General features: G+C 41.4%; 2 protein-coding genes and 1 long non-coding RNA gene across 7 annotated transcripts in view; 2 read left to right on the plus strand and 1 right to left on the minus strand.

The window, feature by feature from the left end:
• acoxl (acyl-CoA oxidase like) overlaps positions 1-3,114 on the plus strand; it is a 47,423-nt gene extending 44,309 nt beyond the window's left edge. Inside the window, exon 19 of the mRNA XM_014154849.3 lies at positions 1,642-3,114. Coding sequence (XP_014010324.1) covers positions 1,642-1,809 — 168 coding nt within the window. The 3' untranslated portion in view covers positions 1,810-3,114. The remainder of the gene's footprint in view (positions 1-1,641) is intronic.
• Positions 3,115-4,260: 1,146 nt separating this feature from the next.
• Positions 4,261-24,392, plus strand: bcl2l11 (BCL2 like 11). 3 transcript variants are annotated; one of them, XM_082964861.1, is made up of 4 exons: positions 4,261-4,589; positions 5,306-5,367; positions 10,027-10,160; positions 18,934-24,392. In XM_082964861.1, the coding sequence occupies exons 2-4, from the start codon at positions 5,349-5,351 to the stop codon at positions 19,060-19,062; spliced, it is 282 nt and encodes a 93-aa protein (XP_082820987.1). In that variant the 5' UTR covers positions 4,261-4,589; positions 5,306-5,348; the 3' UTR covers positions 19,063-24,392. The 3 variants fall into 3 exon arrangements, with proteins under 3 accessions (XP_082820987.1, XP_082820986.1, XP_014010323.1); XM_082964860.1 differs by lacking the exon at positions 5,306-5,367 and adding an exon at positions 6,316-6,681 and having other exon boundaries at positions 4,262-4,589; XM_014154848.3 differs by lacking the exons at positions 4,261-4,589; positions 5,306-5,367 and adding exons at positions 5,409-5,736; positions 6,316-6,681.
• LOC106577107 (uncharacterized) overlaps positions 24,040-26,520 on the minus strand; it is a 65,243-nt gene continuing 62,762 nt past the window's right edge. For 2 of the 3 annotated variants that reach the window (XR_006760350.2, XR_006760351.2), the window contains one exon: positions 24,040-26,362. This is a non-coding gene — a long non-coding RNA (uncharacterized LOC106577107). The remainder of the gene's footprint in view (positions 26,363-26,520) is intronic. The other variant, XR_014381368.1, reaches the window with a different exon arrangement.

Here is a 26,520-nt window from a genome sequence, read left to right on the forward strand (position 1 = left end):
ACTAGGTGGCAGGCATTACAATGGGCCTTGAACAAGCTGTGAATCTGAGGGAACAATCACTGTTCATGAAATGAAGATTCTCCACACAACTGGAGACCTCTATGAACAGTGACATGATACTAGATTAACTACATGAAAGCAGAATTGAGGATCTACATTTAGTCAGGCCTATGATGGCCTAATATTTTGGATATTTTAACAATTATGCTTGCTGTTGCCTCACTTTACAAACTGAATTGCTTACTAAGTGTTGAGCTGAAAAACGAGCTAATTACAGCATATAAGGGGAAAAAATAAGATGTTTCTAGTCTTAAGAAATATACCCACTATTGTGTTCTATTTGTTCACACTGTCACACAGTGATTTGTGGGGTTGGCGTGCATTACTCACCCTTTCCACCACATTGGTTTTAATGGGTTTCTGAATTATCCACAAGCAATTCTTCTCCCACACCCCTGTCCCATAAGGCTGTTGAAGTTTACCTTCCTACTGATTGGGAACAATGACATCATAGGCCCTCCTGAGATTATGATTAGTATGAAGGTCCGCATAACAGCAATGGAAAACTGGTCGGCCAATGAGGGAGGCAGCCTGCACCCGTGACACAGAGACCTGGGGTCAACTGAAATTAGTCAATTGCAAATCTCAATGTTTATTGCTATAATTAGGTTTGCCTATTGCTGTGTAGTTACCTTCCTGTTTAGTTGCACAGTGAATACAGATAGCTCAGATTGGGTGTTGGTTCCAGCATTTTCTTAGAACAAGAGACTTTGAATATCAAAGCGAGAAAGTTGGTCGTCACTAGTTACCACAGCCACAAAGTCATAAAGCCTGCCTATTTCTACAATGTATCTTCTTAAAAGGAGATGTTCTACCTAACCATAGCCATAAACCTAACCTTAACCACACTCCTAACCTTATGCCTAACCTTAACCTTAAATTAAGGCCATTTTTCCCCCTCATACATTTTTATGATATAGCCAATTTTGACTTTGTGGCTGTGGTAACTAGTGGAAACCAAGAAAGTCAGACAAATTGTTTTAGCCATTACAGTTAGGAAGACTAAGTCATTCTGCACTATGATGTCCCATTGTTATCTTTTACAAACTCTCATAACACCCCCAATCATGATAGGCAGTTTAATCTGTTGTAAGTCTGAACTCTAAAGACAATGGGCTCTGCTATTTACCTCCTTGAGTCAGTCTGGACGTTCTGTTTCTACTGGAACACTTAGATCCTCAGTGCAATACAACACCTGCCACCTGTCTGCCCAGAGTTGACCATTGTCTGTGTCTGTACCGCCAATACCATGATGGCCAATGCTGCTTACTCAAGATGCTGAATCATTCCCCCTGCTGGGGACTGTTGTGAAAAGTAGAAGATTGTACTGAACTTTGACTTGAAGTTCATCTCAAATCAAATCAGATTAATTTGCAATATTTGTCTATACCCTGCCCTAAATTGTCTAGAATTCCAATAGATAACCATTATTAAAAACCACCAATTCAACCTTTGACATAAGCTACTTACAAGGTAATTCATATCAGCCTTATCCATGGCTAACCATTTTCTCACACACTCATTCATTGATTGCATTGATTTATGCAAATGTGATTGACTCCTATTGTGTTTGTCCTGCAGCTGTTGGAGCTGTGTAGATTGGTGAAGGATGAGGCCCTGAAGGTGGTGTCTGACTTCAACGTTCCCTCCTGCTGCATCCAGGCGCCAATTGCTGGGGTGGCCAACCCCCGGGCTGAGTGGGCCTTCTACTCTGCACCGGAGCACCCCATCAGAGCCTCCAAGTTATGAGCCCCATTGTGCTGATCTAGGATCTGTCCATATAATATTGTTCATCATGATCTAAAGGGCTAAACTGATCCTAGATCAGCACTCCTACTCTGAGACACTTTGTGGATACGGGCCTTGCTCACTGCTTGACTCATCCTGGTCTCAGTGAAGAGCCATGGGCTGTGTTACAATGTCCATATTAGCATACCACTTAGAATAAAGCAACTTATTTGGCATGCATGATGTAAGTGATGTAAGTGATGTAGTGTGGATATTAGAACAGAGCCCATGATCTTTTGCCTAATCTGAACAAGGTCTGAAGACTACAGACCCAGTTGTTGTCTAGACTAGTGCCATTAGCCGCAAGCATAATACACGGGACAGTCTCATTTTGATTAATTTCTATTTAAATCTCTTATCAGTTCTCAAAGAAATGTTGAAATGCTGTTTGTTACACTGTCAAATCATTGGGTTTTATTTGATATGTGTGCATTTGGGAGCTTTTGTACTTTGCTTGGTCCAATCCATTACATACAGTGGATGTCTTTGTGGCTCAGAATAGCTTGACACAATCAGTGTTGCTTATTGAAAATGTGCTAATTTTGTTTGTACAAAAAAAAGCTTTGAAATTAAATGTATGACACTAGTGAGACACAACTACATTTTTAACAACTCTATTTGCCTTAATATTAAGAAAGACTAATGTAATGTAACATTTGATAGTGGTTTCCCTTACTTGCTGAGACCTAGCCTGAGACCAGACCGTAGGTGTATGGGAGCAGACTGACTCAATAGACAGGTAGGCTGCAATGCTAACAGCATGTGGTAACGTCACAAAGTGGACCAGTGAGCTATGTGTAATCACCCACCCAACCAATAAAATCCACAGCATATATAGAGACACACTTTGACTGTGAATCTCTCTGCCAGACACTTTCCCACATCAAGACTGGCTAGACAGTGATGGCCAGCTGTTTGATTCAACAACATACAAAATGGAAATTACACAAGATATGTTTATAATATATTTTATTAATATGAGCACAGTGAGCAAATGGTTTGTGACACAATACATGTGGGAAGTGTAGGCTACTTTATATCCTTCAATTTTCTGATCAGTTGTCTGCATAACATGTAGGCCTGTAATGTTGATTGACTCTTGATGAACAAACATTGTTTGCTCTGTAGGTTACTTGTGCTTGCATATAAACTTAAACTTTTCCATGACAAAGTGTCATCAGTTTTGTACTGTATCTTTGTCATATCTGAAAATCAATTGTCACTGCTCTTAAATGTACTTAATAGGAATAAATGTGCTGTATAGTGTATCTTGTTTCGCTCATGTTTTCTCGTTTTAATGTTTTATCTTTGTTGAAGCCTTGCAGTCAACAGTTAAAACAAGAAGTTGAAGTCGTCTGCTCAGTATTCATAAAAGTACATACAATCCTGTGTTTTAATTGGTTGTGAACCAGTTATATAATTAGTGTTTCAGTGTGCAAATGATCAACACATGCATGATTGTGAGAAGGAGCAGCTGGCTTTTTAACACTGTGAAATAGCTGTTCTTCTAACTGAGAATGTGTGGGCGAAAGTGTGAAGAACCATCCAACAACTATTTCAGGGGCTCAATGATGTGTACTAAATGATTCTAGAAAATTACAATTCTTCTCAATGTTGATTATCTGTAAAACTATTTGGCTGAAATGTATTGTCTAATGGAGTTTATTTTAATAGAAAGAGACCCACATAATTTCTCTGACAACTGAAATGTTGGTAGGTACAGTATAGGATCTTGACATGTGAAGTTGCCCCTCTTTGAATTTGGTAGGCTAATGTACTACTACAGTAGTATTGTAAACTGTTCACCTACAGAGAGAGAGACGGAGAGTTTCAAGTTTTATCAAGGTTTATTTGTGACATGCACAAGTACAGTCAAATGCTTAACTTGTGAGCCCTTCCCAATGATACAGTATTCAATATCAAAACAGTAGAACTAGAAAAACACTATAAATAAGAAAGGAAGAAATATAAAACAGGAGATTGTAAGCTTCAGTATATACAGGGTCAGTGTCCGTACCAAATGTACAGTGTGCAGGGATACTGGAGTAGTTGAGGTAGGTATGTACATGTAGGCGGGGATTGGGAGAAAGTGACTGGTTGCAGGATACATAATAATAGTAAATAATAGCAAATAGTAGCAGTGTAAACATTGCTGAAAAGTGACTGAAATGTATAAATACTATGGTAATATACTCATGGTAATATCAACATGGAAACAAGAGTCGGTTAACAGTGACCAGGAGCAGGATCAATAGACAGGCTAAATAGAGGAAGAGGGAGAGAAGGTTTTTCTGGACACTTGAAAGGATGCTGTGAAAAGAGGCTGAGATCCCACCCATTGAAAGAGTAGGCGGGTCAAGAGGCGGAGGATGGCACACAGGCGTCACCCCACTCTTGACACAGACCAGACGTTTCAACTTTTTCTATCAGTTGCGAGTGAGCTGCTACAGCAAGGAAGTATCCTCAGCTGAGATATCCACACCGGAGACAAAAGAGTCGAACGCTTTTTCCCTTCCTTCACCCAACCTATATTTTGAAGGATCTGTTTTTACAAGGCGGAACCACTATTCTTTCGATGTTGACATCGTCGTTTTCTGATTAAAAAGGCACTGTGTGGGCTCTAATCTTTTGCGTTTTGGAGGTGTGAGAAGTTCAAAAGTGGATTTTCAGATATTTTACTGTTATTGACAACTCTTATGTCCCGCTACTAAAGCGGTTTAGGACATGTCCGATTCGTCCAGGTGAGTGCAAAATGAACATCAGGATATCGCATGCATTTACTGTTTTTAAAAAGGCTATAATTTCAGTAGACTAAGAATAGACAATGTAACCGAAAATTGCACCGCGGTTCTCCCAACTTTAGACTTCACTCAGTTGTCAAGAAAACCGTGATTCTGAGAAAAATATCCAAGATAGCCTCATATCCCAATTAATTGGTTTTTAGAGAACTATGGTGTATTGTCTAAATGCATTTACTTTGTAGGCTACCATATCATGTGTTTTCGTAATGCAACAAAAGTATCTTATTCCGCTCACACCGCACGCCTCGCAGCGACAGCGCTTTGACATTAATTGGAGAAAGTTCGTACTTGTTTTGATGAAGTCCACCCCGTGTCTGCACAGCGGTTTAACGTGTGAGAATTATACGATCTTAACCGATGTCAATCGTTCCTGATTATCTTTAGTAGCCTATTATCATCATCATAGAAAACCTTGAAACACTAAACGCGTTGGACTTGAATATAATGAAAATAAAGACCATATTTGCTGCCTGAGATTTAAACTGCGATATTTTTGTAGGCCTATTGGTCTACTTTATTCTCGGTTACAGTGCGATGCATGACATTATATAGCCTATAATACGCCAATAGGCCGTTTTTATTTTGAGGATAGGGATGAAAGGTACCTGTTTGTTTCCCTTTTGTTTTCCACATTAACCTACCCTCATTCTTCTCAGACGATCCAGCAATAAATTAATCACCTGTTGAAGTTGAACGACAATGGGACTCCTGTTCTCAGGTGATTCAGTGATATATAGGCAAGGGGTCAACATGTATTTCCATTTTCAAGACAAAATAAAAATATATAAAAAGAGAGGCTACTACTGCAACCTGTGGGTGGCGATAATGGACCAGTAGGCTAGCCTATGATTTTGGATGCGTTTCATTTAGCTAATCCAATCGCCTGCCAGTCACAAAGGCTCTAATCCAATCAGGTCTGTTTTCAACACATGTTCGTAGAGAACTTTTCATAACAAATGTGTGCAGACTCTCCAGCAAGAAACTGCTTGAAGTGCTTGTACTCTATTGTTCGTTGTCTGACTGTCTCTGCGTTTTGGTTGTCTCTAAAATGTGGCTTTCGCTTTAACTTTGAATGTGTTTGATATGAGTAAGTATTTGTGATATAGTAGGCTACTGAAAGTATTATATAAAGTATTATAAAGTCGACAGGTAGCCTGTACGGTGCCTGAGGTCCTTCATGCACAATTTGGAACCAATTCGAGTATGAAATACAAGTAACGATCAGATTAATTTCGAAAACATTACTATAACTAGATTTGTCATGGGGATCCACAATAGGCTATTCACAACTTTCATTTCGGACAGAAGAAGTTAACTTGGCTTGGAGATTGGGTTGTGACGCAGTTACTACGGCTTGTAATTTCATGCCAACTGTTTTTCCCTGCTAGAAATGCTGCAATCAGCACTTCTGTACAAACAATGGAGGTACGTGGAGAGGAAGAAGTTACGGCCGACTCAAAAACTTGGATAGACTGGACACTGGACTCGACCCTGCGAGATATTTAGCCATGCGAGTTTTGTTTTATTAGCCTACGTTTTCTAGAAATTATGGCTGTTTTAGATTTTTGATTCCAAGAGAGGAAATCTCCAACACATAATGACAATGCACGGACAAAATATATATATAAAAAAATAGCCTAACTCTGATACTTGATCTATCCTACAGACCACAAAATCGGTCCAAATGGCTCGACCACCCTAATTGAGAGAGGGGAAAGCGGAGAGTCGCATCCCGGTGGCGGAGCTGCCTCCCGTGCCGAACCGTCTGACAACCCCCAGTCCTGCGAAGGGGACCAGCAGTCACTGGGAGGAATAATGATTCCGAATAGTCTGCTTGGTTTCCAGTCGAGGTCGCCGGTGTTCAGAACACTGTCCAGATCCTCCAGTGGATATTTTTCGTTCGACAGCGATTCTATTCCAAGCTCCCCGCTATTGAAAGATAAGTCGACACAGACTCCGAGCCCATCTAGCCAAGTCATTACCCACGCACTGCAGCGCATGTCTCGAGCACTGGAGACCCGGCGAGATTATGGTAAGGCACGCACCCTTGCTGGTGTCGCACAAATAAAGATTGTTACTCACAATTCAGAGCGCTGGTTTCGAGGCATGGCATGGCGCACATGATAAACTATTTACGCTGCCCTTGTGGTAATCAGAAAGTACACTTTTTTATACACTTAACTCACAACATTTGACGACGTCCCCTGACTATTACAATGTACTAAGGACCATTGATTCTGTATCGTATTTATTGATATGGGGGGAGGATGGCGGGCTATTATGCACGGATGCGTCTTGGGTTATTGCGCGCTAATTGGCCTTTGGGTTGTTTGTAATGTCTGTAGTTATACCGTAGTCATTACGATATCTGCATGGGTCGTGACTCCTGTATAGCGTGACGATGAGCCAATAGTTGGATTCAACCTCAGCAGGAAGTTTTTTTAGATCAGTATCTGCACTGCGTTTACTGAGTTGTGTCATAACAAGGAGTGTGCGTGATAGCAAAACATGCATGCGCATGTGTTTGTTAACGGCACCTGTACGTGCACACAGACTTACACTCAACCTCAATAACATTCCCTGACAAAGCCAGTGGCCATAGAAGACAAGCAAAAGGAAATACACTGGGACAGACAGGCACTGCTTTTTGGCCCCTTAGTGCATAATATATGTGATTGAGCAGCCTAATTCACTTGTGTACTTTTATTTGACCACATGTCGTGAGTTGGAGTAGAGGCCACGTATAGTGAGTTGAGGTAGAGGCCACGTGTAGTGAGTTGGAGTAGAGGCCACGTATAGTGAGTTGAGGTAGAGGCCACGTGTAGTGAGTTGGAGTAGAGGCCACGTGTAGTGAGTTGGAGTAGAGGCCACGTATAGTGAGTTGGAGTAGAAGCCACGTGTAGTGAGTTGGAGTAGAGGCCACGTATAGTGAGTTGGAGTAGAGACCACATATAGTGAGTTGGAGTAGAGGCCACATATAGTAAGTTGGAGTAGAAGCCACGTATAGTGAGTTGGAGTAGAGGCCACGTATAGTGAGTTGGAGTAGAGGCCACGTGTAGTGAGTTGGAGTAGAGGCCACATATAGTGAGTTGGAGTAGAGGCCACGTGTAGTGAGTTGGAGTAGAGGCCACGTATAGTGAGTTGGAGTAGAGGCCACATATAGTGAGTTGGAGTAGAGGCCACATATAGTGAGTTGGAGTAGAGGCCACGTATAGTGAGTTGGAGTAGAGGCCACGTATAGTGAGTTGGAGTAGAGGCCATGTGTAGTGAGTTGGAGTAGAAGCCACGTATAGTGAGTTGGAGTAGAAGCCACGTATAGTGAGTTGGAGTAGAGGCAACATGTAGTGTATTGGAGTAGAGGCCACGTGTAGTGAGTTGGAGTAGAGGCAACATGTAGTGTATTGGAGTAGAGGCCACGTGTAGTGAGTTGGAGTAGAAGCCACGTATAGTGAGTTGGAGTAGAGGCAACATGTAGTGTATTGGAGTAGAGGCCACGTGTAGTGAGTTGGAGTAGAGGCAACATGTAGTGTATTGGAGTAGAGGCCACGTGTAGTGAGTTGGAGTAGAAGCCACGTATAGTGAGTTGGAGTAGAGGCAACATGTAGTGTATTGGAGTAGAGGCCACGTGTAGTGAGTTGGAGTAGAGGCAACATGTAGTGTATTGGAGTAGAGGCCAGTCAAATAGCCCTCTGTGTCTTTGGTCAACAGCAAACAGGGCTTCCTCCCTGCTCATTCTCCTTAGGAGCCGGCTGATACGAGGGACAGATACATCTCTATCTGTAGTGTTTCACCACATCTCTAATCCCAAAGAGACTACTCTTAAAGGAAAACTCCTTTTGCTATTTGTTTTATTAGTCCGTAGGTGATATAGCCCAAAAATGTTTTGCATGTCAACAATCAAGTTTTCAAGATATATAACTTTCTAAATACAGCCAGTATGATTCACCACTACCAACATATATTTTGGGGGTGGAATTTTCCTTTAATGGGTACACTCTTAGAAAAAAAAGGTGCTATCTCGAACCTAAAAGGGTTCTTTGGCTGTCCCCATAGGTTAACCCATTGAAGAACCCCTTTGGTTCCAGGTAGAACCCTTTTGGGTTCTATATAGAAGGCTTTCCACAGCGAGTTCTACTTGGAACCCAAAAGTTTATCCTATGGGACAGTCAAAGAACCCTTTTGGAAACAACTTTTCTATCTCTGATGTTGGGAAGCCAATGATTGGGCCCCACTCAAAGCCATTTCTTAAGATAAAGTCTGAAGAGTTTGTTTGTGGAGAGTAACATCAGTGTTCTCCAGTTTTATTACCACCGCCTGTTGTTGCCTGAGGGAGACAGACGCTGGGGAGGAATTATTTACCTGTTTTTTTTACTCAGACTTTCTTTTCTGAATACCAGATATGATTGATCCTTGCACACGTATAGAAAACCACAAGTGTGGTGTAGTATCTGATAGTCTATGTCAGCGTTCCCCAGCTGATGGGTGGCTTTTATTTGGCCCACCAAGTTTTGTGAGGAAATAAGAAAAAAACTATGTTTTTTTACATTTTATTTTTGTTTTATTGTTGGACATAATGGACTAAAAACACCAGGAAATCAGCTCCAAGTGATTTTAATTTTAGAAATCTGTTCACAAGTATTCCCACACATAATCGAGAGAAACGTGATCGTATACAAATGTAAGCAAGGTTCGAAATGATTATGTTTTAGTCAAATATTATATCTGTTTGGGCTTCTTGTGGTAAATTTGGCGACTACAAATGATTAGTCATTATTTTTTCTGGACCCCCGAACATCCGCTTAAGAAATAATCATCCCGCGGCTGAACCTAGTTGATGATCCTTGCTCTATATATACTGTATCTGTAATATACAGTATGCCTTTGGTCCATTCAATTACATTTAGATTTTGACAACTTTACTTGAGGTTTCTTGACAAATAGCCTTTAAAACACACTCATAAGATTGTCATAAGATAACAAAAGGTAACATTTCATAACAATAGTCTTACACTCATGGACATGCTGTGGTGATGCAGGAAGCATGTCAAGAATTGTCACTGTGCTATGTGTTATTGTTACGTCTCTTTTATGACAGTGATATAAAGCCATTATGCCAGGCTACTTGCAGTAAAGTGTTTCCATATTAACATATGGTGTAACTGATATTGTAGGGCCATTGAGGGATATGAGAAATATTAGACATATGGTCCATGACACGTGCGTCAAAACGAGATCAGAACACATTCATAACTAAACCACACTATAGTACATAAACAGAGAGTCATACTGGACTCCTCTTAGTATGGTTGTAGCTTGGTCTTTGTTTTTAGATTGTGTTCCAATGAGTTCTGAGAGCCATTTGTTCTTTGTCCCCCAGACGTGTGGCCCAACCCCCTCCGGCCCTATAGATCACGCCCACCACCGACTGCGGGGGACATGCGGCCAGAGATACTCATCGGTCAGGAGCTTCAGCGCATCGGAGATGAGTTTAACAACCTCATCATACATAGGGTGAGTAGTTACACCAGCACTGAGACGTACAGTCTACTATACACTTATAGACGGGAGGATCCTAAAAAGAGACCCATATATCCTGATGATATGTCGTTTCTGAGGGGAAAACAATGAATTAAACAATCACTTTCAGGGAATTGGTAGCTTCAGTTCAAATATCCCTAAGGGAGTTTGTCAACCACTCTCATAGGATACGATACACAATTCTATCAGGATCAAATTGGGGCGGCAGGTAGCCTAGTGGTTGCAAGATTGAATCCCCGAGCTGACAAGGTAAAAATCATTCTGCCCCTGAACAAGGCAGTTAACCCACTGTTCCTAGGCCGTCATTGTAAATAAGAATTTGTTCTTAACTGACTTGCCCAGTTAAATAAAGGTAAAATAAATGATGATCACAGTAGTCACTGCAGTGCAAGGGAAAGTTAATCTTCCGATTAGATAGTGTCAATAATTTAAGCGTTTTCGCAGACCTGCTGCCGAAATCATGACACCATCGTTGAAGAAATTGCCTGTGCATCCATCAGTTGGTATCTTTCTCTTGCTACTTTACATTTCTGGAGGTTGCATCACCTTATTTACAAACCCTGTCAAGGACTGCACTGGATCAAATGGAGCTGATAAGGTGCTCAGCTCAACTTGTGCCATTCTAGATGATTTCTATTTGTGTCCTTGACCTAGCATTATGTGCTCTCATTTCTTATGTAGTGAGGGCACTCTGGCTTTAGAACATTATTTATAACACATTGCATAAAAATAATGTGTTGTTACCAAAATAATTGTATTTGCATACCTTAATCACTTTCAGTGAGCTCACTATGACTGACATATGCCGTGGAGGGGTGAATATCCCGTATCAGCTGTTACGTGACTGGCCTAATGTTCAAAGACACACCCAGCAGGAGGCTGCCTTCAACACCGACATGAAAAGGTTGTGTGGCGAGAGCGAGAGGGAGCGAGAGGCTGAGAGAGAGAGAGGCTACATGAAAAGTGCAATAGCACTAATATAACCGTATTAGTGCAGGTGTTTTTGTTAATTTATGTATATCACGAAGCTCTGAATTTCCAGGAAAATTCTTAGCAACAAAAGAGTGATCAAATGAAGATCCTACATCTGTTACAGGACAGGCTCTTTGTAGCTAAAACAATCTCTGTCAGGTGGTGATTCATCTTACCCGGGGTTACCCATTTCCTGGTTCAATTCATAACTCTGTTCAGATCTTACACTTGAACACTAATCATACTCAGCTTTGTTGGGTAAATGTTTTGAGGGAATTTTTCGTTTATAGATAATCTTCTTTCATGTTTCATTCTTGTCACTCTCCGTCTGCGCAGTCTTGAATTGGCTGATATGAAAGACCCATAAAATGTTTTTTTAACATTTACGTCATTTAGAAGACACTCTTTTCCAGAGCAACTTACAGGAGCAATTAGGGTTCAGTGCTTTACTCAGAGGAACATTGAAAGATTTATCTCCTAGTCGGCTCAGGGATTCGAATCGGCGACCTTTCGGTTACTGGCCCAACGCTCTTAGACGCTAGGCAACTTGTTACCCCACATCTGTTTGAAAGCTGTTGACAGTGCATGTTGCATGCATTTTAGGGAGTTTCGATGTGACTGTGCATGGAATTTGTTGAAAACTGTTTTTCTTGCCAGTTCATAACCCCGGGATGTTCTTGTCATGGACATTTCTATTCATCACCATCCCCAAGGGACACTGCCTAGTACCCATAAAAGGGGAAGGTTTGTCTGTATAATCAAAAATATGAACTGATGACTGGACGTTGTATTTTTTCACAAAAAAAAACAGAAATATTTATTTCTAATGAGTGCATAAGCATTTCATGAATATTGTGTTACTAATGGCATCTGGGTGTCTGAGGAGAAATCAATATTTACACACCTTTCAACAGGTGAGGCTGTAGAACAGAACAGGGTTTCGGGGGGGGGGGGGTGTGTGTGTGTGTGTGTGTGTGTGTGTGTGTGTGTGTGTGTGTGTGTGTGTGTGTGTGTGTGTGTGTGTGTGTTACATATCTCTCTTTCTATAGAGGGGGGTTTATGTATTTCGAGAACAAAAACCCCAATAAAAAACGGAACATATTGTGTTCTAAGTGCCATGTTCTGGTTTCAGGGTGTTTGGTTGCGATCAGGGAGAGGAATTCTGCAAGGCTGTCCCTTTCTAGAATCTACAGCTGTCTTGTACTTCTCCCATCTGTCACAATTGTTTATTACCTAACTTTCTACAGGTTATTGCATTGTGTGTTACTGACAAATGCAGGTGTTTCACAGTTCTATGTATAGATTGTCAACTGCCAATAACTGTCATAATGCTTGTATCTGGATGAGTGCTAGTACTTCCTAGCTAGTGACTATAAAGTGAGTAATTTCATTGTGGACAAAGTGTTTGTGTGTTTTCAGGTGTCACGTAAGGTGAATCAAAAAACCTCCTGCACACTTTGTTTATTGACACACAGGTCTGTGTCATCTGTCACACTTCCCTGTCCTTCCTTCTGATTGGCTGTATGGCCTCTGGACACCCACAGAACTGACCAGTGACCTGCATTACTCTCCATTACTCAGGTTTTGTTTTGCCACACACCACCACACACACACACACACACACACACACCACACACACACACACACACACACCATTCCTTCTCTGCCTAATAGCCATCATGGAAAATACTCTTAGGGCTGTCTGAGTGTGTAATCAAGGTCAAAGAGGCCAAGCCCGGGGGTTTGAGACTGACAGGAGGAAGGGTCAGGTTACAATGACGGGGCAGTGGAGCTGGTTAGTGAGTGATTGGTTGTGTTGCAGAATTGCAGGACTACGTGACTGCCCTGTGGTTAAGGCTCTCAGGGAGCCCACTGTGGGCTCTAATTATCCACTGGTCTGCCTTTACAGGCCTCACTCACCCAGCGCCATGGAGACTCACTCAGCCCCGCCCTGGCCCTCCTTGTCATCTTCTCCCAGGGTCAGTTTCAACCCAGGCTCCAACGGTTGTCATGCTTTGTGTGAGGCGCTGGAAAGAACTTCTGAGTGGAGTTGATCCACTGTTGAGTCTTTGAGTGTGTTGTGGGTTTGGGTGTCTCCATACTCCCTTTCTCTGGTTCTGTGATGCTTGCGTATGTGTTTAGTGGTTGCATCGCTGTGAAGTTAGCTTTGCATGTGTAGGTGCTCTGTCCTATGGGCTGATATAGGTGGCTTTTAATTCAGGGCACTCCTCCTGCTAGAGGTACACAAATCATTTGTTTTCTTTCAAACACTTTGAGCGTTTAACTGAGCCTTTCCAGAGTGCCAGATGGACAGGGTTTGCACTTTTTGAGCGATTCTATTGCACCAGGCCAGCTCAATCAAGCGCAGCTAAAGTATTTGAAAGAATCTCAAGTACTATTTGAGCCCAGGTCTGGTGAGACGTCTCTCCAGTGGTGAATATGGCAGATGGTAGTGTGAGACGTCTCTCCAGTGGTGAATATGGCAGATGGTAGTGTGAGACGTCTCTCCAGTGGTGAATATGGCAGATGGTAGTGTGAGACGTCTCTCCAGTGGTGAATATGGCAGATGGTAGTGTGAGACGTCTCTCCAGTGGTTAATATGGCAGATGGTAGTGTGAGACGTCTCTCCAGTGGTGAATATGGCAGATGGTAGTGTGAGACGTCTCTCCAGTGGTGAATATGGCAGATGGTAGTGTGAGACGTCTCTCCAGTGGTTAATATGGCAGATGGTAGTGTGAGACGTCTCTCCAGTGGTGAATATGGCAGATGGTAGTGTGAGACGTCTCTCCAGTGGTGAATATGGCAGATGGTAGTGTGAGACGTCTCTCCAGTGGTGAATATGGCAGATGGTAGTGTGAGACGTCTCTCCAGTGGTGAATATGGCAGATGGTAGTGTGAGACGTCTCTCCAGTGGTGAATATGGCAGATGGTAGTGTGAGACGTCTCTCCAGTGGTGAATATGGCAGATGGTAGTGTGAGACGTCTCTCCAGTGGTGAATATGGCAGATGGTAGTGTGAGACGTCTCTCCAGTGGTGAATATGGCAGATGGTAGTGTGAGACGTCTCTCCAGTGGTGAATATGGCAGATGGTAGTGTGAGACGTCTCTCCAGTGGTTAATATGGCAGATGGTAGTGTGAGACGTCTCTCCAGTGGTGAATATGGCAGATGGTAGTGTGAGATGTCTCTCCAGTGGTGAATATGGCAGATAGTAGTGTGAGACGCAAAAGGACAAACGCCCTGCTAATGCAAAGCACATGTCTGGCCACAGAAACATGTTGTTATTCTAAGATAACTAACGTCTGTATTTTGCCACTCAAATTATCTGAGCATTCACATGGCAGCTCACTTCTTTGTGGAGTTTCTATTTTATTTTTAAATTGGGTTTGTTCCTCAAAGGGATTTTCAGTAGGAAGCTGCAAATAAGCACCCTCTTATTTGTGACGCAATGTTATTTTGTTTTAGGACCTGCAGTCTTTGTCTTGAAGAACGAGGGAGAGAGAAGTTTGTCAGTTTTTAAAACAATTTTAAGCATCTGCATAATAACTTGTTTTAATCAAATAAAAACACATTGGATGAGTATCAGTGAAACTTTGTTTTTCCTCAGGCAGAAATCTGCGACCGTATTAGCGAGTCACTTTAACTGCATGTCTTCTACTTCAAATTGTGGCTGCTCTCCCAGTTTGGTCAAATCGTTTTTCAGTCTTCTTCTGGCCTTGTAAGTTCTTGTTTTGCTTGCATGTGGTGTTGCAGATCTCTCTCACACCAGATCAATTGTCAGAGAGAGATTAGTCAGTCAGTTGGTACCTGAATGTCACACAGTTTGGGAACAGAAACAGCTGAATACTCAGGCCCTGATCCATTAGATTTAAAAGTGTTCATGTTTTGTAATATTGTACCAATTAGCTGGTTGTGGGCGAAACTGTCAGTATTTAGTGAATTTGGGTATTAACGTTATCACTGCCAAAAACATGATTCTTAAAGGGAAAGCTACACTGATCCCATATTTAAGTTGATCCACCTCCCCTCCTTCAGTCAGTTTTACACAACTAATAACATATTACTAATGGGGTCATTCACCTGTTGATGTGCATTACGCCAGCCTCTCCTGTTGCATGCCTCAGGGTGTGAAGTGGAGTGGGATTACATACTGTGTGCACTAGTTATATAATGCAATACAAAATGCAACATTGAATCACGATACTATAATACACACCAGAGAGGTTTTACCCTCAGACTCAATGGCCAAATATCTGGATCAAGTCTATGTGTCTACCCTGTATTGAAACCACTGCCTAGAACTGTTTAATTAGTCAAGCTTACAGTAAGTACATATATCTTTCCTCTTTCTCATTCTATTATAATCTCAGTAAAACAAAGTACTGAGTAAAGGGTCTGAATACTTACAGTTGAAGTCGGAAGTTTATGTACACTTAAGTTGGAGTCATTAAAACTCGTTTTTCAACCACTCCACAAATTTCTTGTTAACAAACTATAGTTTTGGCAAGTCGGTTAAGACATCTACTTTGTGCATGACACAAGTCATTTTTCCAACAATTGTTTACAGATAGATTATTTCACTTATAATTCAATGTATCACAATTCCAGTGGGTCAGACGTTTACATACACTAAGTTGACTGTGCCTTTAAACAGCTTGGAAAATTCCAGAAAATGATGTTATGGCTTTAGACGCTTCTGATAGGCTAATTGACATAATTTGAGTCAGTTGGAGGTGTACCTGTGGATGTATTTCAAGGCCTACCTTCAAACTCAGTGCCTCTTTGCTTGACATCATGGGAAAATCAAAAGAAATCAGCCAACACCATGGGACCACGCAGCCGTCATACCGCTCAGGAAGGAGACGCGTTCTGTCTCCTAGAGATGAACATACTGTGGTGTGAAAAGTGAAAATCAATCCCAGAACAACAGCAAAGGACCTTGTGAAGATGCTGGAGAAAACAGGTACAAATGTATCTATATCCACAGTAAAACGAGTCCTATATCGACATAACCTGAAAGGTCGCTCAGCAAGGAAGAAGCTACTGCTCCAAATCCACCATAAAAAAGCCAGACTACGGTTTGCAACTGCACATGGGGACAAAGATCGTACTTTTTGGAGAAATGTCCTCTCTTCTGCTCTGATGAAACAAAAATAGAACTGTTTGGCCATAATGACCATCGTTATGTTTGGAGGAGAAAGCTTGCAAGCCGAAGAACACCATCCCAACCGTGAAGCACGGGGGTGGCAGCATCATATTGTGGGGGTGCTTTGCTGCAGGAGGGACTGGTGCACTTCACAAAATAGATGGCATCATGACAAAGGAAAATGATGTGGATATATTGAAGCAACATCTCAAGACATCAGTCAGGAAGTTAAAGCTTGGTCACAAATGGGTCTTCCAAATGAATAATGACCCCAAGCATACTTCCAAAGTTGTGGCAAAATGGCTTAAGGACAACAAAGTCAAGGTATTGGAGTGGCCATCACAAAGCTCTGACCTCAATCCTATAGAAAATGTGTGGGCAGAACTGAAAAAGTGTGTGTGAGCAAGGAGGCATACAAACCTGACTCAGCTATACCAGCTCTGTCAGGAGGAATGGGCCAAAATTCACCCAACTTATTGTGGGAAGCTTGTGGAAGGCTACCCGAAACGTTTGACCCAAGTTAAACAATTTGAAGGCAATGCTATCAAATACTAATTGAGTGTATGTAAACTTCTGACCCACTGGGAATGTGATGAAAGAAATAAAAGCTGAAATAAATCATTCTCTCTACTATTATTCTGATATTCACATTCTTAAAATAAAGTGGTGATCCTAACTGACCTTAGACAGGGAATTTCTACTAGGATTAAATGTCAGGAATTGTGAAAAATTTAGTTTAAATGTATTTGGCTAAGGTGTATGTAAACTTCCGACTTCAACTGTATGTAAGTAAGGTATTTCAGTTTATTTTTATTTTTTATAAATGTTAAAAAATGTTAAAAAAACAAAAACTTGTTTTTGCTTTGTCATTATGGGGTACTGGGTGTAGATTGATGAAAGTATTTTTTCCCTCATCAATGTTAGAATAAGGCTGTAATGTAACAAAATGTGGATAAAGTGAAGGGGTCTGAATACTTTCCGAATGCACTGTATGTTCTAATCAAACAGCCTTTCAACAGCTTGTTTTAAGTTCTTGTTAAATCTTCCAGAGCAATCATTTATATCTAGCCAAACCATCGGTCTGCCATTTCTTTGATGAACTCATAATTTTTGGCCCAAAGGTGAATGGGGTCTTGCAAGGTTCCCAGTTCTGCTCTGTCTTTCTTACAGAGGGGTTAATGCACTTCCATTTAAGTCCACTTCCTCATCACCTGTTTCCTCAGACACTGTTCACAGTCACTCCAGGCTTTTGTGGTTCTTGGCATGACTCATTTCAGCTAAAACAAAGCGTTGATATCCCCCTTGCATTAGTTCCTAAATGTCAGCACTGTATGGCTCCCTGCCAAGCTGCTCTGAATCCACACACATGCAGTGATTCACTCATGGAGCGATACCCCAGTCATACTTCAGCACAGTTCCTGTCAGAAACATCGTTTCTGATAAAAGTAGAACTCAGACTTGGTGTTTCCTCAGTCCCCTCTGCCAAAGAGGCCACAGGGGAAATGACCAACGCTTATTACAAGAGCCCTGACAAACTAGTGACCTCAGGCCAACGTGACGGCCGGGCCAAGACAGCCACCTGTTTTCATCTCCCCTTTGCCATGTCTGCAGAGGTAATTGTCTCTGAGGAGGGAGTAGTCCGTTCATCCACCATTATCAGGACCCTATGACCTGGCCAAGTCCAAGTGCACTGCTAAAGACCTAATAGAATGGCTCAATCTCTTCCCTAATCTCTCCATTCATCTCACAGTAAAAATGCCCCTATTTATGTTTAGGTCATCAAGTACCTCTTCCATCTGAAGCTGAAGTAGCTGACCTAATAGAATGGCTTTTATGACTGTGCTGCTGCCCAGTTTTTCTCATTAAGAAGTATGACTCATGTTGTAAACCTGGTATGTTGGTGTGTGATGGTTCAGTTCAGCCCAAGGCTCTAGTGTGGTAGTTTGCAGGGCCTCTGCCCAACACAGCAATGTTGACACAAAGATCAGAAGAGCAGAACATCAACCCTGCATTGAAAGGGTAAATACTTTTACCTTGGTTGCTCATTTGATGCTCAATTGTGCTTATATAATTCAATACTGTGTACACATAATTAACAAACACACATACTGTACACGAGCATCCTGGCAGTTTCACAGGAGCAAACACATGTAAGAACGTTTCATTTGATTGCCTGGGCCTCTGGTCTTAAAGTGTGGAGTTAACCCACTGATAATAACACCCAGAGAGGGAGCAAGGGTTTGGGGTGAGGTGGGGCAGGATGTTGAGTTGTGTTGGCCTGCTTCCTGTGTTTGTTAGGGTTGCATGTGTGTCATGAAAGGACTGGCACACTGACCACAGTTGAGCTCAGCCGTGTCCAGTATTATCAGCAAACCTCAGCTGTCTGTCTTCTATACGCAGGACGGGTCTTTATGGTGGTCAGCCAAGACCCCCATGGGTTCACTGAGGGTAAATCTGTTTATTAGTGCAATTTGTTTGAATCATATGTCTAGAGTAAAAGGTGAGTGGCACTATTACGCTGTGTGTTGTGGCAATAATGTTGAATGCTCTATGTTTGTGTAGTATCTTTAGTGGTTATACTGTATGTACAAGAGGATGTAACACGGCTCCTTTCTCTGTGTCCTCCACAGCGCATTCCAGGCAGAAACGGTCAGGTTGCCCAGGGGAACCTGCAGCACATGCACCAAGAGCCCGCCTTCCTACTGTGGATGAGTCTTCTGATTGGACGACTATTACAGATAATCCTGCGGAGAAGATGATTGACAGACAGAAGCCCCAATCCCATCCTCTGGAGCACCCAGCAGGCACATACTGTAGAACCTGGGAGAATTCTGTTAAAGACTCTATACATATATGTAAAATTGTCACATTTTCAGAATGGACTCTCCTTCATATGTGAACCTTTACAACTTTGTCTTGATGGTTTTTGACCTTGAATGGCCTCAGGATTCCCTGATCCAGCATAAATTGGGATAGGGAATCTGTAATGCTTTGGGAATACTTTCTTTGGAAATTCTACAACACCTGGAATTTTGCACCTATGTTTCCTGCGCGGATTTGGAAAGCTGAGCCTAATCAAAGAACCAAAGATGGAGTGTCCCATTGCGGAGCACTAACAGGGATAACGCTGTGTGGATAAGGCTTTGTGGAGGTTACATGTACCTTGTACAGCTTCTTTTTCTTTGCTACTGCGCTGTTTTCTTTCTCTGTATTTGTTTGTTTCTAAGTGTTTGTGAGTTTACCCATGGTCAGATGTGTAGAGTCTGCGCTGTGTCTGTTCCTCCTGGTCCTCATGGCAACTCACTGTTTCCCTCCCAAAACTAACCTGCAATTCCAGTTTGATGCAGTTGGTTCCATTGCTGGTTCCATGGACCCAGATGAAGTCTGTTTAATGGAGAGTCTCCATTGAAAGTGTTTTTAAGTCCAGTAGTTTTAGACAACGATTCAGTGTGCACTCCAATAGTCTTTTTATTAACCCTTTAGGTATTAACCTCGAGCAATAACTGAAGATGCCATTTTTAAAAATGTATTTCCTTTACAAACATATTCAGTATTAAGAGCAATAGCATGGATGTTAGTAGTCATTGTGAGAACAGAAAAAAACATTGATAGCAACTACAATGCCTAAAATAATGAGATATAATGAAATCAAAGTAGATCTACATGAATTAGGGCAAACAATGTAACTTCTTGAACCAACGTATTTTACTGTTGTCTCATTTGTTTCCCCTCGCCCTTATCAGCTGTCAAACATAATTCCTGTTATCATTTAGCCTCTGGCTCGGACCTGCTGCTGTCAGTGCTTTGTTAGCCCAGCTGACACTCATGTTGGCCCAGACAAGTCTAGTGCAGTGTTGCTAGGTCATTAAAAGCTCATAGAAGCTTTGCTGGAAGAGAACCAAACTCTGAGCCGACATTAGCCAGAGGAACAGGCATAGAGAGACAGTGGATTCGATACAGGTTTGAATGGGTGGGATCACTCACAATGTTTGAGAACTTAGGTGGATAGACAGTAAGAAAAATCACCAAATGTTCTTGACAAAATTCTTGAAACATTTTTGTATTTCTGATCTGTGGTAGAATGAATGTTTAAAAAAAAAAGAAACAAATAATATTTTAATTAAGTGAAGTAGGGTTACTTTGGATGTTACATGATAAATGTTACCACATTCTGCACCATGGGTTTTACATTGTATGTGTCCCCTCATGTGACCCAAAGATTTATTATACTGTCATTTTGCTGGTTGATTCTTGTTGTAAAGTACAGTATTGGTGTGGTTCAGTCCAACTACCTTGGTCACCCTTTTGATTCCAATGGCTCCTATCTGTCAGTCTGTTGGTATTTGATGTGGAAACCTATTCCACACCCACAGTTCAATAAACATTATCCAGGAAATTGCATGTTGACAGTATAACATGTGATGATAAAAGCCTATCTTTAAAATAGCATAGCACTTACAGCTCATTCAAGGTTTTATGTGCCAAAAAATCTGCCTTTTACATTTATTTAAAAAAAAAATGTTTTGCTGACCATGTAGATTAAATGTAAGGTTGATGGTATTGTTTGATGACATTTCTGCAAACCCAATTTTGAGAAGTGCATGATGTGTTTCATTCTGTCATGTTTTTCTTGGTACCAACATTTTACTGCTCTGCCATGTTTTATATCTTGTATGACTGTCTTTTCTTTTTTGGTATTGCCAAATGAAACCAAAAACCTCATTTCAAAGTACTGTATCTCAGAAGGGTGTATGTAGTCGTGTCTAGAGATGCTTTCCAAGAGAACAACTGAAAGCTGAACTGTCACCTTCTGAAACTGATATGGAAACTTCTCTGACAGTCAGCCAATGGTTCCATGTACTCTAGATATATATGCGTTGAGGGAAGGCATGGTCCATACTGTCCATCCATCTTAATGGGTAGAGACCATAAATAGGAATAGCATTTTCCCCAGACACATCAAAATTCCCAAGTTGGATCCATACATTTTCACCAGTGTCATCTTGGTGGAGGAAGTGCAGGTTTGTACCTCTTGCACAAGGATTACTGTACCCAGAATTCAGTCTGTTCAGGACCCTTTTGCACTCTGCGCAGACAGACAGAAACTGATCTATCTGACTCACAGGACCCAGTACATTTGTAGCAAAATGTCATTGTTATTTTTTTTATATTTTCTAATTTGCACTGAAAGATTGCAATGTTGTGATTTCAATTGTGCAATACTGCTGTGCCTGTAAAAAGCCTTTTTCATCTTTAAAAAAAAAATCTGGAATTTTCTTTCATTGTCGATTAAACCACATCCTTTTTCATGAAAATCAATAAGCCACTGTCATTGTTCTATAACTAGAACCATACATATTGCAGTCATAATGAATTAGTCACGGGCAATTCAAAGAAAGTGTTACTATCTTTTTTACGCAAACTTGTCTTTTTACATACAGTTGAAGTCGGAAGTTTACATACACCTTAGCCAAATACATTTAAACTCAGTTTTTCACAATTCCTGACATTTAATCCTAGTAAAAAGCTTTTATTTCTTTCATTACGTTCACAGTGGGTCAGAAGTTTAAGTACACTCAATTAGTATTTGGTAGCATTGCCTTTAAATTATTTAACTTGGGGCAAACGTTTCGGGTAGCCTTCCACAAGCTTCCCACAATAAGTTGGGTGAATTTTGGCTTATTCCTCCTGACAGAGCTGGTGTAACCGAGTCAGGTTTGTAGGTCTCCTTGCTCGCATATGCTTTTTCTGTTCTGCCCACACATTTTCTATAGGATTGAGGTCAGGGCTTTGTGATGGCCACTCCAATACCTTGACTTTGTTGTCCTTAAGCCATTTTGCCATAACTTTGTAAGTATGCTTGAGGTCATTGTCTCTTTGGAAGACCCATTTGTGACCAAGCTTTAACTTCCTGACTGATGTCTTGAGATGTTGCTTCAATATATCCACATAATTTCCCTTCGTCATGATGCCATCTATTTTGTGAAGTGCACCAGTCCCTCCTGCAGCAAAGCACCCCCAAAACATGATGCTGCCACCCCCGTGCATCACGGTTAAGATGGTGTTCTTTGGCTTGAAAGCCTCCCCCTTTTTCCTCCAAACGTAACGATGGTAATTATGGCCAAACAGTTCTAATTTTGTTTCATCAGACCAGAAGAGAGGACATTTCTCCAAAAAGTACGATCTTTGTCCCCATGTGCAGTTGCAAACCGTAGTCTGGCTTTTTTATGGCGGTTTTGGAGCAGTGGCTTCTTCCTTGCTGAGCGGCCTTTCAGGTTATGTTGATATAGGACTCATTTTACTGTGGATATAGATAATGTTGTACCTGTTTCCTCCAGCATCTTCACAAGGTCCTTTGCTGTTGTTCTGGGATTGATTTGCACAATATATCCACATCATTTTCCTTCTTCATGATGCCATCTATATTGTGAAGTGCACCAGTCCCTCCTGCAGCAAAGCACCCCCACAACATAATGCTGCCACCCCCGTGCTTCACGGTTGGGATGGTGTTCTTCGGCTTGAAAGCCTCCCCCTTTTTCCTCCAAACATAACGATGGTAATTATGGCCAAACAGTTCTAATTTTGTTTCATCTGACCAGAGGACATTTCTCCAAAAAGTACGATCTTTGTCCCCATGTGCAGTTGCAAACCATAGTCTGGCTTTTTTATGGCGGTTTTGGAGCAGTGGCTTCTTCCCTGCTGAGCGGCCTTTCAGGTTATGTCGATATAGGACTCGTTCTACTGTGGATATAGATAATTTTGTACCCGTTTCCTCCAGCATCTTCACAAGGTCCTTTGCTATTGTTCTGGGATTGATTTGCACTTTCGCACCGAAGTACGTTCATCTCTAGGAGACAGAACACGTCTCCTTCCTGAGCAGTATGACGGCTGCGTGGTCCCATGGTGTTAATACTTGCGTACTATTGTTTGTACAGATGAACATGGTACCTTCAGAAATTGATCCCAAGGATGAACCAGACTTGTGGTCTACAATTCTTTTTCTGAGGTCTTAGCTGATTTATTTTGATTTTCCCATGATGTTAAGCAAAGAAGCACTGAGTTTGAAGGTAGGCCTTGAAATGCATCCACAGGTACACCTCCAATTGACTCAAATGTTGTCAATTAGCCTATCAGAAGCTTCTAAAGCCATGACATCATTTTCTGGAATTTTCCAAGCTGTTTAAAGGCACAGTCAACTTAGTGTATGTAAACTTCTGACCCACTGGAATTGTGATACAGTAAATTATAAGTGAAGTAATCTGTCTGTAAACAATTGTTGGAAAAATTACTTGAGTCATGCACAAAGTAGATGTCCTAACCGACTTGCCAAAACTATAGTTTGTTAACAAGAAATTTGTGGAGTGGTTGAAAAACGACTCCAACCTAAGTGTATGTAAACTTCTGTCTTCAACTGTATATGTCTTCATTTGTGTAAATCAATTCTCAAAACGGTCTCTCTGTTTTGGTTCAAGTGAAAATAGGGCAGACTATTCATTTATGTAACAGTGGAAAAAGAGGACTCTTTTCTTCTGTGTTGCTTCATGCTTATCTCTGATCATTTGCAGGACACAGAAGTACGGTACAACTTGGCACAAACCACCAAGATAATTATGCATCCCATATTCAGCCAGTCAGTGGCTGCTTCACTCAGCTCCATGTGACTCAGTGCACAGTCCAGCATTCATATATAACATTTTAACCACTTAGTGGGATGGTAAACTCGATTGAGAGGACAGTACGGAAAGTAGGTGTTTATTCAGTCTGAGGTGGAAACATTCATTCAGTCAGGACTTCTGGTCCCCACAAGGATAGTAAAAACACAAACAATTGTTTTTTTACTGCTATGGTACGATTTTCACAAGTATGTGGTACAGGTAGCCTAGTGGTTTGGTAGCCTAGTGGTTAGAGAATTGGACTAGTAACCGGAAGGTTGCAATATTGAATCCCCGAGCTGACAAGGTAAAAATCTGTTGTTCTGCCCCTGAACAAGGCAGTTACACTGTTCCTAGGCTGTCATTGAAAATAAGAATTTGTTCTTAACTGACTTGCCTAGTTAAATAAAGAAAAAATAAAAAAATGTCACAACTCAGTACAAAACTCCAAACTGGTCACACTTGTAATGCTGCCAATCTTTCATTCAAAACCTCTCATTGTGCATTCATTTGGATCGTAAACATCTTTCACCACACAACCATTGATTTATAATATAAGTTTGTGAAATGTAATAGAACAAGAACATTGGTTTAATCACCAAAACACAACGATATCTTTTCAATTTAGTTTTAACTACCAGTTAATCCAATAGCAAACAAAGCAAGATACGTATTTCAAATTGCCCTTAGAAGTGCTGAAAGTAATATGCTACAGTACCCGAAATTACAGTTTTCACATTAGACAATACACTTACATTACCCAACAAAATTTACAGAAAATCTATCATTTCCATAATATCTATCTGTGTAATCAAAGGTGTGCTCAATGAAGACATCCTCTACGATCATTCATGCAAAAATGTATTTCAGATATAATTGCAACATAGGTTTACTGTCTGTAATCAAATGTAAGAAATTAAATGAAACAAATTAAATGAATGAAAATAAGACCTAACATTTAGCACACATTAATTTGCATCAATCCTGTCTTGAGCATTTGGCCATAAATTCTCAATCACATCACAGTGAATGTCCTCATTGTTCATGCACCGCAGGAAAAATCTTTTGCCAGAAGGAGGGTGGCACGCTCATGGGGATAGCGATCATACACCTTCCACCTCCATGCTGAAAACAAATCCTCAATAGGGTTGAGGAAAGGAGAGTATGGGGGCAGATATAGAGTTACGAATCAGGGATGGGCCCATACCATGACTGAACCACCTTTGCATGGTGAAACCTAACATTGTCCCACGCAATGAAACCGGTGACCCCTTCATCTTGACAGGCCTGCTCAATTTACACAATGAGGTGTGCAGCGTTGTAGGATCCAAGTAATGGCCTACGTCCTACCACACCGTCTTCAGAGATAGCTGCGCACATGGAGATGTTTCCCCCACCTGGCACTTGGACGGTCACCCGTTGGCCAATGAGGTTCCGCCCATGGCGCTGAGTTTTCACCAGGTTGAAGCCTGCTTCATCAACAAAGATATACTTGTGATGGTTCACAGCAAAGTAAAGCACCATCACCTTCTAGAAATATAATTTGGTAATTTCTTTTTTTTTTTACAGTATAGTTCCAATATAATATTGTGAAGTAGCATTTGCATCAAATAGTAACACTAATACAGTATATAGTGCTGTACCGGAACATACTCGGGCCGCAGTTGTTTCACCTGGTCGGTGTTTCTCTCAAAAGGCACCAGGTAAATGTGTTTCACAGATACTTGGTGCCTCTTCAAAAGGCGGGAGATTTTTGGTCGGCTGATGGATACCACATTTATAACGGTGTCATCGTTCTCCTCAATGGCATGCTTTATTTCGGACATTCCTGGCCCTCACCATTTCCACCACTGCCCACTCCTGCTGGTCGATCAGCACACAGCCACGGCCACCACCATGTGGTCTTCTGTCAATTCTGATGGTAGAACAGAGTATACTGTCAATAGATCATAATGTAAGAATACCGTGACATGTTTTGTGAATTCACATGCATTACAATATGTAATTTACTGAAAATATAATGGTAAAGCATGGTGCATATCCTGCAGACTTACTGGTTTTCTTGACAAAATGTTGTGATGATCGAATTGACAGCTGATCTTTTCAGATTGATGTGAACTAATCTGTCACCCTCTGCCATGGTAAGGCCTCTGTTTACCACATGGTCAACGACGATGGCCCAGACTTCATAAGACGCAACAGTTCCCTGCAAGTTGCCTCCCTCTCTCTGATGTCCACCTCTTTGACAGGGCCCATGCCCACCTCTTTGACGGGGCCCATGCACACCTCTTTGACCTTTTCTACGGGGCCCACCTCTTTGACCTCTTTGATGGGGCCCATGCCAACCTCTCTGACAGGCCCCTTGTCCACAAGCTCTTTGATTTCTTCCTCTCCCTTGCTGTCTATCCTGATCCATGTTGAAAGAAATTACAAGTGTTCACACACACCCTTTTACATGGTGACCAATTGTGGTTACTACTATATGAAATCAATTAGCAATATGGAGTAGTCATTTGGTATGGTTATCATGTATCATACATGTAATTTAGATGTTTATACATCACA

This window comes from Salmo salar, chromosome 18, assembly GCF_965601325.2.
Source record: "Salmo salar chromosome 18, fSalSal1, whole genome shotgun sequence".
NCBI lineage: Eukaryota > Metazoa > Chordata > Actinopteri > Salmoniformes > Salmonidae > Salmo > Salmo salar.